This window comes from Protomyctophum bolini (assembly GCF_963924005.1).
Source record: "Protomyctophum bolini genome assembly, chromosome: 12".
Lineage (NCBI taxonomy): Eukaryota > Metazoa > Chordata > Actinopteri > Myctophiformes > Myctophidae > Protomyctophum > Protomyctophum bolini.
In genome coordinates this window covers 19,125,963-19,140,051 of record NC_137873.1, presented here as the reverse complement: position 1 = coordinate 19,140,051, position 14,089 = coordinate 19,125,963, and the positions used below count along the sequence as shown (strand labels likewise).

The following is a 14,089-nucleotide window of genomic DNA, read 5'->3' as shown; positions in this document are numbered from 1 at the left end:
TGGACCCGTCCACTGGCGAGGGGGGTGGCACTCTCTGAATAAATCACTATAGCAAGGCAAGAAAGGGCGCAGTTTGCATGTATTTACTACCAAGTAATTGTTACACATTTATATATTTGATTTGTTTTGTGTTTGTCCACGTGTCTCTGGTAGGCCTACGTGAACACAAACACGAGAGAAGTAACCTCCCTGCTCCGGTGGGAATGGTTGGTCCCTCTTGTGAAATTCCGAGAATTAAGCCTTGGTGTTTCTCAGAACTGGATTCTCAGAACTGGTGATGCACGAAGTTTCCAGGAAACTTTTACAAGGTAGCTTTTTTCATCTATTTCTCAGTATTATCCCTGAAGTTCTCGCTGAAGTTGCACACGCGCATGATGTGGGGCAGCACTTTGGCACGTTTTATGTGCTATAGATTGATCATTAAATGTTTTTTAAATCATGCTTTATTAAGAATTTAATTAAGATACAATTTTAAATCCTAAACACTTTCGATGTGTTACTGCTAACTAACCATAGATAGCGGGTTGGTTTGACTTGTGTAGCTCAACTGGATGGAGTCGGTGGTGGGATACTTTGACTTTGACCGTTTGGATTGTAGTTTGTTAGTGTTGTGTCGGGCAGGGCAGGCAACTCGTGGCTGAGTTATGAATTTTATTGAAGCTACAGGTTCTGTAGCAGTGATTTGTCTTGTTATTATAGCACATAATCATATACCGTAGTTTTAACAGTGTGGAACATTGTATAGTATGTGTTCTGTGTTAGTTACACAGTGGTAGACTAGCATACAACAGGACCAGCGTGTCCTCCGTGGCAGACCAGACCACACCACAGACTGTACTTTTTCGCTTTGCGCATTTTCTCTTCTCCTTCTCGGTTTCAATTCTAAACCTTAAAATATTAATGGTTTGTTTTCACCCTGCTTTTAAAAGTAGATATGAAATTATTTTTATTATTATTTAATCGACGGTTTGATTTATAACCTCGTGTAACAAAACAAATGAGGCTACTATGGGGCGTTTCTGGATTCTGCTTTTCATTGGTCTAAAAAGCTTATGTTAAACTTGAAAGGACTTGTTGTTGCCTATACGTGACATAATAATAAGCACTGTCTCGTCCCTTTTGAAAGCTCAATAACATCTGTTTTGTCATAATAAGTTCTAATATTTCAACTTATAAATAACTTGCGGGAGCACACTTTAGCGTGGCTGTACGCGCGTGCGTTTGTGCGTGCGCGCGCGTGTGTCTAGAGTAAATAAGGTGTGTTCTACTTATATCTCGGAACAGGAAACCTCTTAGCAGCAAGCAACCTAATCCGTGTGCGCTCAAGACGGAATGTGCTAAATGCCAGACCTGCAGGCCTACGCACTGCACAGCAGTCTGATCGACCGTTTTATAGTGGTTGAAATCTTAATGCAAATTTCCATCACGCTCTATAAAAAATATAATACAATATAAATACATATCTGCACCATATGCATAAACAATATATATGGATGTGGAATTTGCATTGTGAATGTAATATGCATGCTTGCAGTTGCATGGTCGAATTGCGGTAGACCACATGCAGTTATACGGTTATTACATTTGTGCTTTACAGCCGATTTCCCTCCAACAGTAAAACTTGGATCACCACAAAGCATACCACATAGCCTATTACAGCTCTGTTGACTGATATGTATAATTACTTTGTTATTAAAGCTCCAAGTGAAACCTTGCTGAATGGCGCTGCCTGCTGATAGAATACAACCATTGCATTCTCAAGTTCAAGTCTCTTAAAGGACAACTTTAGTTTTTTTTCAACCAAGGTTCAAGTAAAAGATGAGTGTAATTTTTTCTTCATTTGCTGCTTTCTTTTGTTTTAGGGATTTTAGTTGTTTTTGACATTCGAACAAGGGGCTAAATATGTATTTATTTTTTTACAAAATGTTATAGCGATTTTTTCCCATTATTTATTATAGCCCTACTACACCCCAAGAAATTACATCTGGCCACAAAAGATCATGGGATCTACTGAATGTGTCAAACTGACTGTGGCTTCCCCCCAGTAGGCTACCTTCACATTCAGTAGATCATGTGATCTTCTGTGGCCAGATGTAATTTCCTGGGGACTTTACATAATAGGACTGTAGTAAATAATAAAATAATAAATAGTCATAATATTTTGTAAAAAAAAATACATATTTAGCCCCATGCTCGAATGCCTCCGCCCCCATGTCAAAAATAGCTAAAATCCCTAAAACGAAAGAAAGCAGCAAATGAAAGAAAAAAAATCACACCCGTGTGAACTGAGTGGCGCAACTCCCCTCTCTCTCTCTCTCTCCCCCCCTCCTCTCCTCTCTCTCATTAGCAGGCAACAGTGCAGCACTAATACTATCTCTCTCTCTCCGTTTCTGGCACAACAGCGCCCCTACTGGTACTAATAGTCATATACTGGTGCTCATGGCCACATAGGTGAACACGGACATTGCTGTTCCTTGGAGTGGTTGCACCACTCAAAAATGAACACTCATCTTTTACTTTCTCTAATAACAACCTAAAACATGAGCCTTGGTTGAAAAAAACAAAAGTTGTCCTTGGCTTTAAGTCTATAGCTAATGTGGGATATTTTTCTCTCTCCATTTCTTAGTTTTTAACCTCCTATCGTGGCCCACTCCCATAATTCTAGCAGTGGGGGGGGGGGGGGGGTCTTTTGGAGCTAAATGTGCTAATTTGAATCGGCTGTAAACATATTATTTTAATGCATTATTTGCTTTATTTTCAGAGTGTGACATCATGGTCTCTATGGCAGATGGCTGCATACAGTTTACGCGCCACGCAGGCGACGTCCTGCTCAACTTTAACCGCCTGCGCAGCCGGGACATCCTCACCGACGTCACCGTGCAGGTGGACGGACAATGCTTCCGCGCTCACAAGACCATTCTCGTGGCCTGCAGGTGTGTGCAGATGTTATTGTTAACCCTAGAAGAACACTAAACATATTTTTTGTTACACCATCACTAAACACAGATATATTTTACCCAATGTAAAATATTCCATAAAAAATAAGTCCAGTCAGCAATACATGGCAACTTGAGGTATAGTCTCGCGTAGCCAGACAACTATTCCACAATCTCCAAATGCTTTATAGACTCTCGAACTACACACCCCGAATGCCGAGAACGGAAGCTGCCATACACTGCCATTTTTTACCAAATAAAAGTTATTTTAGAATTTCCATTTCTGATAAGCAGCAAGCTATATGTTTTGATTATTTAGATTTATATTAGGACAAATGTTACTGTAAAGTCTAAACAGAATCGGGGAGGAGACGTCACATCCGCTCCATCCATTGAAAGTTGTGGGACTCACGAAGGCAAAAGTGCGGTTTGTGAGACTAGGGGTTAGGCGTCTTGCTCAGAGACACTATCGTCACATTGGCAGGGCCGGGAGACGAACCTGGGACTTTTTTGTTTCCCAGGTGGCCTCTCTACCCATTCAGCCAAATGGTGATTTGTGTTGTTCCTAGCCAGAAGTATAATCGCTTGACATGAGAGAAGTGAACACTGAACACTCATTTCTTGTTTGCTCGTTCTTGGGTACACAGTGGCTTCTTTTACTCCATGTTTGCGGACCCGGAGAAGGCCAACCTCCACGTCATCAGCCTGGACCCCAAGGTGGACGCCGAAGGCTTCTCCGTCCTGCTGGAGTTCATGTACACCTCCTGCCTGAACCTGAACGACAGCCTGGCCGTGGACACAATGAGCACTGCCATCTACCTCCAGATGGAGCACGTGGTCGACACATGCCACAGGTTCATTAAAAACAGGTAATAGTGATATATCACATTATATATAAAGTGATGATGAAGTTGGAGAGGGTACAAACGGACTCGCACACGGACTCACGCTCGCACATCATCGTATCAAAACCTAACCTAACCCACAGAAGACAGTTGACTGGCCTAAGTAGCCTACCCGCTGCTATATTATTATATCACAATATAATGTTATATATCATTGACCTAAAATACTGTACCAACAAGGATCTTAGTATGATTCAAAAAAGGTTTAATAGGACTATGTCTTTTCAGAAATGACTTTGGATTTAGATAAACATGGGTCACTCATGCAATTCATAATCATGCCATGAAAAAATTGTCAGAGTTAAATTATCACTGGCAATTTTACTGTGTACTCAACATTTTCTTTTTTATTATGATTATTGCTCCAGGGAAGAGTCTCTGAATCTGCAGATCGAAGAGGTACAGAACAATTCAATGCATCTGTCAGAGGAGGGTCCTGCTTCAAGGACCGAAGCGGAGACAATCTTTAAGTCAAACCTCACAGCCAGCCCGTCGTCCCCTCTGCGACAGTGGAAGGGCTACGCTCCCAGTGTTTTCAGTGGCATCAACACGTCAGGCTCTTACCACGTCTACGGACACCTCCAGGTCCCCGGGGGGAAGCAGTCCGATGCCCGCAACACCAGCGCTCTTCCTGCGGGAGGCGCCGTACCTCAGAAACTCTGCCATCAGGTGTCCAGTAGCAGCACGGACACCAAGCACGCCAGCATCATTCACCACCCAGTGCCATCTCACCCCAGCTCCCCGGCCACCATCATCAGACCTCTGCCTTGCTCCTCCCACCAGACAGGGGCCCCCAGGGGCCTCCAGCCGTCCGCCTCACCCATGGAGGAGGAAGACACCTTTAAACAGCCACAGCCCAGCTGCCTGAGCTCGTCCCCGGGCTGCGGTAAAGGAGTCATCTGCAGTCCCCAGAGCCCCCACAGGTCAGACTGTCAGCCCAACTCGCCCACCGAGTCCAGCAGCAGCCGAAACGCAGCGCTCAGCCTCATCGGTCAGCCCTCCGGTTGCCCCCAGGAGGGCAAGGCTCGCAACTGGAAGAAGTACAAGTTTATTGTTCTGAACCAGACCCCCGACGAGAGAGATGACGAGGCAGGCGGCAGGGCCGAGAGCGGGGCCTACTTCCCTGAGCCGAGCCCCTACGAAACCTGTGGTTCTGATGAACTCCATTCTGGCGACACATCAGGCAGCGATCATAGTGAAGAAATGTCCATGCCTCAGATTTCTCACCACAACAGTGGCATCAGGTAGGCTACTAGCAGTAGCAGCAACCAACATCACCACATTACTTACAAGAAAATAGAACTCAATTGTCCTCCTCAACTCAGCTGCTTACTTATTGTAATATCCACGTTACAACATCGTTGCTCAGTTTGAGGCTGAGCATGAATGTGAAACATTATTCATGCACATAAACTTACTACTGCTGTATTCTTCCATTGTTTCTTAGTCACCTCAGATGCTCCTCCTGCGGTTCTGACAGCCCCCCACTCTCAGAGATGGGTGCTCACTCTCCTGGCTCATACAGCGGGGAAGAGGCGTCTAAACTCCATTCAGACTACCTTACACCCTGCTGTGGTCAGTCTCTCACACAATTTTTAATTTGAAACAGTTTTGTACATATGAAGTTTCCACCCGACAGAGACGAATAATACAAGACATTGATAAAGAATCATCGTTCTATCCCTGATGTGTTAAACGTGACAACCAGCCATACTAAAACTACGATTGATGGAATATTGATTGAATACTTGATTATTCTCACCATTCCCATCCTCATATTGACTGAACTGAAGGTTTGTTTCCTTCTACAGAGAACGGCACCTACTTCTGCAGTGAGTGTGACTCCAAATTCAGCGATGTGGACTCCCTGAAAGGCCATATGCTGCAGGTCCACAGTGACAAGCCATACAAGTGTGATCGTTGCCAGGCTGCCTTCCGCTACAAAGGAAACCTGGCCAGCCACAAGACCGTTCACACCGGTAAGGCTAATGAATGTGTGTGGCAGGGCCGTCATAATTATGACATTTTACATGAAGATGAATTGTTAATTGTTATTCATAATCAAACGTTGCACAGGGTAGATATGATAAATAAATATTAAAACAAATTACATATTTAAGAATTTTATACTTTCAATAAAATAAAATAAAATTGTGGAAATAGCTGATGTACAAGCTCACAATGTGTCACAAATATCTGCTCTTTCCGCTGTTTGTTTTTATGTTTGAAAATGTACAAACATTTATAAACATGAAAACGATTATAATTAAATAATCTAATAATGAAATGATTATATCATCTTTATCCGGTAGAAACGTCTTATATCCAAAACAGTTACTTTGTTTTCAGGATTCAAATTCAAAACAGCAAAAGTAGCAGATCGATCGTTTTGATGCCAATTGTATGATCAAATAGGGCTTTAATTTATTCTGCCTGACAGCAACGATATAATTGCAATCAGGCAATTTTGTAATAATTGTGACAGGCCGACAATACTCATCCTCTTTACACTTGGTTTTTACTGTCGTCGGTGTCTCATTTTACAACCTGTTCTTCCAAACACTCTAGGAGAGAAGCCGTACCGTTGCAACATCTGTGGCGCGCAGTTCAATCGACCAGCCAACCTCAAGACCCACAGCCGCATCCACTCAGGAGAGAAACCATACAAATGCGAGACGTGTGGTTCCAGATTTGTGCAGGTGATCATTCAGAAATTTGAAACAATAACCATCTGGTTACTGAGATACACAAAACATAATATAAAAAAGAATTTCAAAACATGAAAGAATCTCAAATATTTTTGATAGAATGTCAAATATGTTGAAGAATTTCAAAAGAATAGTTGTTTTTGTTTTTAGAAAAATTGGCAACTTTTAAAATTATGTTTTAAATAAGTTTATAATACCCCTTGAAGTGGTTAATATTAGAGTTAAATGACTGTGTAGCCAACTTGTTGAGGTTTTAATTCATAATATCTTTGACGTGTCACAGGTGGCCCACCTCCGTGCCCATGTACTAATCCACACGGGAGAGAAGCCGTACCCCTGTGAGATCTGCGGAACACATTTCCGCCATCTGCAGACGCTGAAGAGTCACATGCGCATACATACCGGGGAGAAGCCTTATCACGTGAGTTTCCAAATCCCTCAGTTCCCTCCTGTCCCAGTGTGCTGCTCTGTTAGCAATCAGTCCTGTTACTCTGCATGTAGTAATCCCCTCTTCCCGGTGTTACAACTAGCTATCAATAGTTATAAGCCCATGACTGTGAGCAGTGATTCACCAGGGCTGTGGGCCATGTGTTTCGAGGGATTCTTTTCCTCCCAGCACTATAGAGCGTCGCAGTACCGCCCCCTTTCGTGACGACGACTGGCAATAAATAATATTGCCAGTTGTCGTCAAGAAATAATTTTCCATGCATTTTTCCCATAGACAACTCGGATCGTGACGAATCAGGACAACAAACAATATTTTGGGCCGAACAAATAATAAAAAAAAAAAAAAAAAAAGGCACTTTTTTGTAATTATTTGTTCGGCCCAAAATATTGTTTGTCGTCATGATTTGTCACAATCCCAGTTGGCTTTGTCCGCGGCTTTAAAGGTCTTTAAATAAATACTTTTTGAAATGTCTATGAGAAATTAATTATTTCCTGGGTCAGTCGTCGTTATGAAAGGGGCCGGGACTGCGACGCTCTATAGGATTTTGATTTAGCCGACTAACTAATGGGTGATATGTTGTCACTGACAGAGAACGGATCAAAGGGTTTGAGATGTTGCTTTCTGATAATTTTTTTATTATATCTGCTCTTGTGAAGAAACCACCTAATTCCAATGTTAATCAGGAAATTAAGAAGACCTTATATTTTGAAAACAAAGCAATACTACCTCATCAAAGTTGGTGTTGTGACTATATATTGTCAATTACTTGCATGAGAGGGGGAGAGGTGGTGGAGTTAGCTATTTTAGCAGACAGTTTGAGGGTCCAATAGGGTGAAGGGGTTTTGTTTGAAGCGCTTTTTAATACTTTTCATTCGGTCAATATATTTTACAGAGACATTTTTTACAGAGACATTTTTTTAGTGTTCAATTGCACTGATTTATGGAAAAAATGTGTTTTGATTTAGGTGGTTTCCTCCCGACAGAAACGTTATACAACTTTGTATGATAGTTATTGTTGTCTCAGTCGGTCACCCAGCGTGTGGCCTCGTGCCTGTGACTGTAGTATAACATGTGGCATTGTTTTGATCGATGTGTCCTGCGTTTGTACCCCGCAGTGCGAAAAATGTGACCTCCACTTCAGACACAAGAGTCAGCTGCGTCTTCACCTTCGACAGAAGCACGGTGCCGTCACCAACACAAAGACTCAGTACCGCAGGCCTCCTCCCGGCAACCTGATGGCAGGCCTGGCTAAAGTCTGCTGAGAGCCTCACACTGGGACAATAGTGTTGTCATCAGCATGAATTACTATTATTTTCTTCAACAACACCATGACATGGTAAAATTATAATTTTATCTCCTTTCAAATGTGAACCCAGAAATATAAAGTATATATCAGTATATATATTTTAGTCACTCCTACGTTTGTAAATAAGAATGCACATTATTGTAAGCTATCTGGTGTTTCAAATAATGTCAGAAGTTTATGCTTTTCTTCTTTATAGAGATATGTCAAAAAAGGTGGGATGTGTACATTTGGATGATCATCATCTTCGTGGTTCTCAAAGAGGGGTTCAGCACAGATCCGGGGGGGGGGGGGGGGGGGGGATTCCAAATGAACCCTTTCAGATCTGTAACTCTGAGGGCATACAAATGGAACCATATGGACTCATGTGTGACCATTCGTTCCCATTTGTACGCTCACACACTCAGAGTTAATGGGGCGGTCCTTGAAATGAAAAAGGTTTGAGAACCACTACATTACATGATGGTCCTCATGGTTATTCGTGTTGGAAGAAGCACCGTTATGGTACGGTTACAATCTTGATAAAGCTAACGATATGGATTTGGATAGGTAAAGAGGTAAACGATTTCGATCCAATAGTTTGTAGCTAGGTCATTATTGAGAATAAGAAAATATACTGTATCGGTATTTCAGATGGCCCTCTGCTGGCAGAGAATTAAGCAAAGCATCCTGGCACAAAATGTTTTTGTCTTTTAGTGCAGTGCGCTTCATTTACTTTCAGTAAAGCTTGTTATTTTTCTCATTGCATACATTTGTGGTACGTATGTGTTACAGTGCACTTGTACATAATGCAGTTTTGTTCACAGTGCCTTACACTGAGATGTCTGGGTTTTAACATTCAGCTCATTGCCGTTTTGTCATGTGTACGCTTATCAGGTACTATGTTTTTGTAAGCTTATTGTCTATTGTATATAGTCCTACAGCTGTAAATACACCAGGTCTCAAGCTAAAATGTCCTCAGGAATGTTAACAACCGCAGAGCTTCAATGTGAAATATAAATAAAGAATGTGTTATACTGTTATACTTGCATAGTACATGGTGTATTCTTTCTTTTTGGGAAAATAAGGGCATAACTGGTTAAAGAGATGGCTCAATGATGCCTTGGCAATCTTACAACTATTATAAATGACCGATTATGTAGCAATTGTAGCATACCGACATGCAGCATGATGACATGGACCATTAACCAGAGCTGATTGATAGCCATATTCATCCCCATCGGGGACACTAGGATGTCAACAAATGAAAGACAATGACAAAGACAAAAACAGTCGATGACAATTAAAAGCAGCGCCTACAGCAATAATTTAATTTAATTTAATTAAAAAATTTGACTGCTGCAGGCACTAAAAGAAAAGACCATCATTCAGTGGAACACCTTGGCATAATGTTTGAATTAAGGAGCTTAATACATAATGCTAAATAAATAATATCTGACCCTTGCGACACCAGTTAATAAGTAAATGGTGTAAGCCGTTTCTATTCACTGCCCAGTGCTTGTGTAGGGCCCCACCCACTGTATCCGGTCATTTGTACACACAGACTTACATGCTCCGCATCCGCTCTAGACCCAGACCAGATCAGCAACATGCAAAGTGAATTCATCCCAGCCAGTCATTATAATTGCATTGTTATCTTAATTGTAGGTCAGCTGTTTTGGGGTGTGTGAAACCATCATCGTAGAAAGTATAAACAGTATTAGGCCATTAAAACAACTAGGCCTTCAAAGTGTTCTATCCCTGTAAACTAGCATTTTTGACAGGAAAGGGGGAGAGAGATGGGGGGAGACAGGCAGCAAAGGTCGTTGGGGTTCGGGACTCGAACCCGCGACACGCTGTCAGGTGCCTGCCTGCCTGGACCGCTCAGCCGGCCCAGCTGGCCATGAATAGCATTTTTATTCACATCATGTAGAATATAAAGTTGTGGCAGGCCAGTGTCTGTGGACATACATTTCCATATGGACTGGTCTACTCTGGAAAGGAAAGGTACTATGTTTACCCAGGGTAACTGGACTAAGCTCAATAACTTGTTTACAGCCAGGCCCTGCTCATAGAACATTTCATGGTAGCGGTTCAATGCCTTGTCCAAGGGCACTTCAGCAGTGGTAATTTTAACGTGCCGGTCCGGGGATACGAACTAGCAACCTTCCGATATCAAGACCGCTCCGCAAACCGTTCGGCCACCGCTGCCCCATGGACAGCATGTCTGTGCAAATCAGCATGTGATATGTCCACAGATGGACTGGACATGCTCAATGTCAGCACAAATAAGCATTACGTTATGTCCATACAGTATATGGACTGGACATGCCCAATGTGCAAATCGGCCAACATTCATTTGGGCGTCCTTGACATGAAAACGTTTGAGAACCACTGGTTTAAACATTTAGGAAGCATGAAGCCCACCCAGGCACGAATGGCACAGAAAATCGTCCCTGGCATGTGAGGTCTTCAGCGGCCCAAAGTTGTGTTGATTGATTTATTTGTGCAGTCAGTTTGGGGAGTAAATTGTCTCTCCCTTCTGTATTTGGTTCTGTGCCGGTGGTCAATTGGCAAATTGGCCTTGATTAATGGCTTGTCTGCGCCGTGGTTTTGTGAATGGAGTGACGTAATTTTGGGAACCAGTCCGGGGATTCCCATGTCCATTCAGCAGTCTGGTGAGAACAAAGCGATGTTTACTTAAGTGTACACACTTGTGCAATTGTTCTCAGACTTGGGAGATGAAGTAAATTTGTTTGATTATTTGAATTTGATTTAAGAGTTTATTGGTTTATTTGCATTAACATTTGACATGCAATTTCACTCTTTGAGACACTCTTGGGTGTCGTTACTTTATTTAACTCGGCAAACAAATCAAATGTTCAAAATGCTAATTAGGTCTTCAATTTAGGATTGTTCAATTTTAGTTAAACAGAAAAGTTCATCATCATCCTTGTCTTTAACATCTTCATCCAACAACAAGGTTTGGAGATGTAAGCTCCTATAGTTTGCCTGGGAAGGAGAACAGACAAACACATCCAATTCTAAGCTGTAGTGGAGTAGGAGCAGTGGAGTTCAAACCTACCTACCCGATGCAGGAGAGATGTGTCTATCAGGAGAGTCAGCCACACAATGACAATCAGAACTCTGTCCCTTTTTAACAAACATTTCTAATTGATTGATTCAGTGCGGCTGCGCTCGGGGGTGCCTGACACACAGCTGTGTCAGTTCAAACTGAGTGAGGAGATAATTTGGAACATACCTGCCAAGGCTGCCATCACATTATCTGTAGCCGGGGCGGCGGGGGGCCACAGGCCGGGGGGGGTGGGGGGGGGATTATTTTTTAGCTGGAGCATAGATCTGGCTTGTATTCTTTGCATTTTAAAAGGGGCATGTACATTTACAATTGCGTTAAAGGCAAGTTACTGTTTTGGAGGTCAGATAAAAAGGCCAACTCGTTAAAATGTTTAAAATTGCTCCTTGACCAATGACTTCCAAGTGAGATTTCTTTACCCGTGGATCTCTGATACAGGCTATTGGGCAATGGTCACTAACTCCCAGATCAAAGACACCAGAAGCAATAATTGTATCATCCCTATTTGTTAAGTAATACAATTATTCGGCCCCAGATTAACTGACAAAGTAATAAATTCTAAATAATTTTGCATAGAGTAACAGCTTTTATAACTGTGACTGAAAAACGTGATTTAGTCAAAGAAATGGCCTCTCCCCCAGCTCTCGCATTTCTGTCTATTCTAAATTGAAACCATTTAAGGATATTTCAGAATCAGGAACATCTCCCTTTAGCCAAGTTTCACTTAAAATCAATATATCAGGATCTTTAGACGAAGTCTTTCTTTTGCCAATATACTCCTAATATTTAGATGAATTAAAGGTGATATAGGCAAGTTTTCAGCCAAAAATCAACATATTTATCTATCTATATTTGTGGCCTTATTCCCTCTATCTTCCCCTATATTTTGATGCTGAGCTGCTGCCCTGTAGACATACACTCTCCCTTTGTCTCCCTCTATGTGTTTGTATCTGTTTATATCCACTGTTGTTTATGTCGCGGGACGGAAGCGTCGTGTTGGGAGGAGGGTCTGTGTGGGGGGTGACGCAGAGTCTTAGCCAATTGCAGCGCGAGGCTGTGACTGTGTGTTCGACCCAGCAGTATTATAATGAAAACGCAATGCGATTTCATTGCAACTTGCAATGAAATCGCATTGGTGAAACTAAGATATGGGGATAATATTATACTTGCAATTTGCAAGTATAATATTATCCCCATATCTTAGTTTCACCATTGTTCATGTGAAATAGTATGTTTATGATGTAATATGTAAGCCTGTTGAAATTATGAGAATCGCTATGTATAGCGCATGGTTTGGTGGTCCGGCCGGCTTGAAGCTTGCATTCAACCCGTGCTCGCCAACGGTGACAAGCCGTCGCTGATCATCATAGCGATGAATAACCGTGGACAAAGTAGTTCACATGAACGATGCTGTAGTGGCTGGGGCATTTGAGGGGCAATATGTTTTATATGCACGATTACAAATGAAAGATAATTGAATTGAGAGCCAGTGAGTCTGCTCCACTACTTCCTACTTCCTCATTTGCGGGACTCGTCGTGTCAGTCTTGTGATATTGTGATTACGCTACAGTTACCCTTAAAAAAACATGTCAACTCAATGTCATTGTTGTAACTATGATATCGATAGAAATTCATAATTTTTTAATGTCATATTTAGCCATACGAGCGCAATATCCATAGCGTCCCTCCCAGCAGCAACAACAACCCCATAGCCTGAAGTGACCTGGCTCAGCCAATAGAATGACGGGGGGAGGGGGGTGGAGCTAGATTTTAATTTGTTTGGAAACACTCGATCAATTCTGTGTACAAACACTGAAAACTTGCCTATATCACCTTTAAACCCAGACCTTTTCTATTTTTAATGTGGAGTTAATGCAGAGGCTGGGATTGTCTGTACGAGGGATTGGAGTGGAGGTAACTGGATTTTTGTGAATAGTGGGTCTGATTAAGTTGTGGTTATTATTAACTCTATTAGTTAAAGGGGTGCTCAAATAGGGCCTGTTTCCCATTAAGACTGGAATAGGGTTAGGGCTAATTTTGGAGACAGTGTATAGGTATAGGGGAACAGGGGAGACAGTACAAGAATTATGGGGCATTGAGGTTGTATCGTCGAGTGGACAGTAGGGGGCGACAAAGCCTAAGGAGACAGAGTAGAGGGAGGTCAGCGCTCTCAGCACAAAATAATGTTATGCGCTGTGCCAATTTACAGCAGGGCCCTTATGTTTAAAAGGATCCCTGGCTAATAAGACAAATATGCCTTAAAATATTATACTAAGATTATAACTAAGATTTTAAAATAAAAACACGTTACATATTTTATTTTTTTCTGTACATGCTAATAATATGCTGCAGAACACAAGCAGAGTTGTGTTTATAATAGTTTCTTGTGACTGAGTCGGCCACGGGTCACACTTGTATTTCTCTTTTTACACATGTAAAAGGTTTTGCATGAGGAAGGGTCAGATATTTCTAGGTTCTAGTTTCTGCAGGAACTGCAATTCTAGTTGATTATAATATCGCAACAGCAGTTACAATGGGCAGGATATTCTTGATGCCAGCGCCAGTCCTGGACCAAATATGGAGTCATACGTCATAGATGACTCACGTCGAAAATCACTTTCTTGCTTCATACATCCATGTTCATGCCACAGCCTCTGAGACCATTTCAGTTCAAAAAGGAACAAAGCCCTTAAAGACTGTTTATGTGAAGTCAATG

At 42.0% G+C, this 14,089-nt stretch overlaps 1 protein-coding gene across 2 annotated transcripts; it reads left to right on the top strand.

Annotated features, from left to right (window-relative positions):
• Positions 1-262: 262 nt before the first annotated feature.
• On the top strand, positions 263-9,320 carry bcl6ab (BCL6A transcription repressor b). 2 transcript variants are annotated; one of them, XR_013965026.1, is made up of 10 exons: positions 263-308; positions 2,762-2,933; positions 3,584-3,805; positions 4,210-5,085; positions 5,289-5,416; positions 5,653-5,820; positions 6,410-6,540; positions 6,833-6,970; positions 8,113-8,333; positions 8,500-9,320. XR_013965026.1 is itself a non-coding variant. In XM_080777947.1 (9 exons), exons 1-9 carry the CDS (start codon positions 278-280, stop codon positions 8,257-8,259), a joined length of 2,013 nt encoding a protein of 670 aa, XP_080634073.1. In that variant the 5' UTR covers positions 263-277; the 3' UTR covers positions 8,260-9,320. The 2 variants fall into 2 exon arrangements, 1 of the variants encoding a protein (XP_080634073.1); XM_080777947.1 differs by having other exon boundaries at positions 8,113-9,320.
• Positions 9,321-14,089: the final 4,769 nt, after the last annotated feature.

Bases quoted from the DNA above. Each gene is read 5' to 3' on its own strand.
- bcl6ab (XM_080777947.1), top strand. From the start codon at position 278: ATGCACGAAGTTTCCAGGAAACTTTTACAAG. The intron at 309-2,761 runs GTAGCTTTTTTC...CTTTATTTTCAG, and splicing joins TTCCAGGAAACTTTTACAAG to AGTGTGACATCATGGTCTCT. The intron at 3,806-4,209 runs GTAATAGTGATA...TTATTGCTCCAG, and splicing joins CACAGGTTCATTAAAAACAG to GGAAGAGTCTCTGAATCTGC.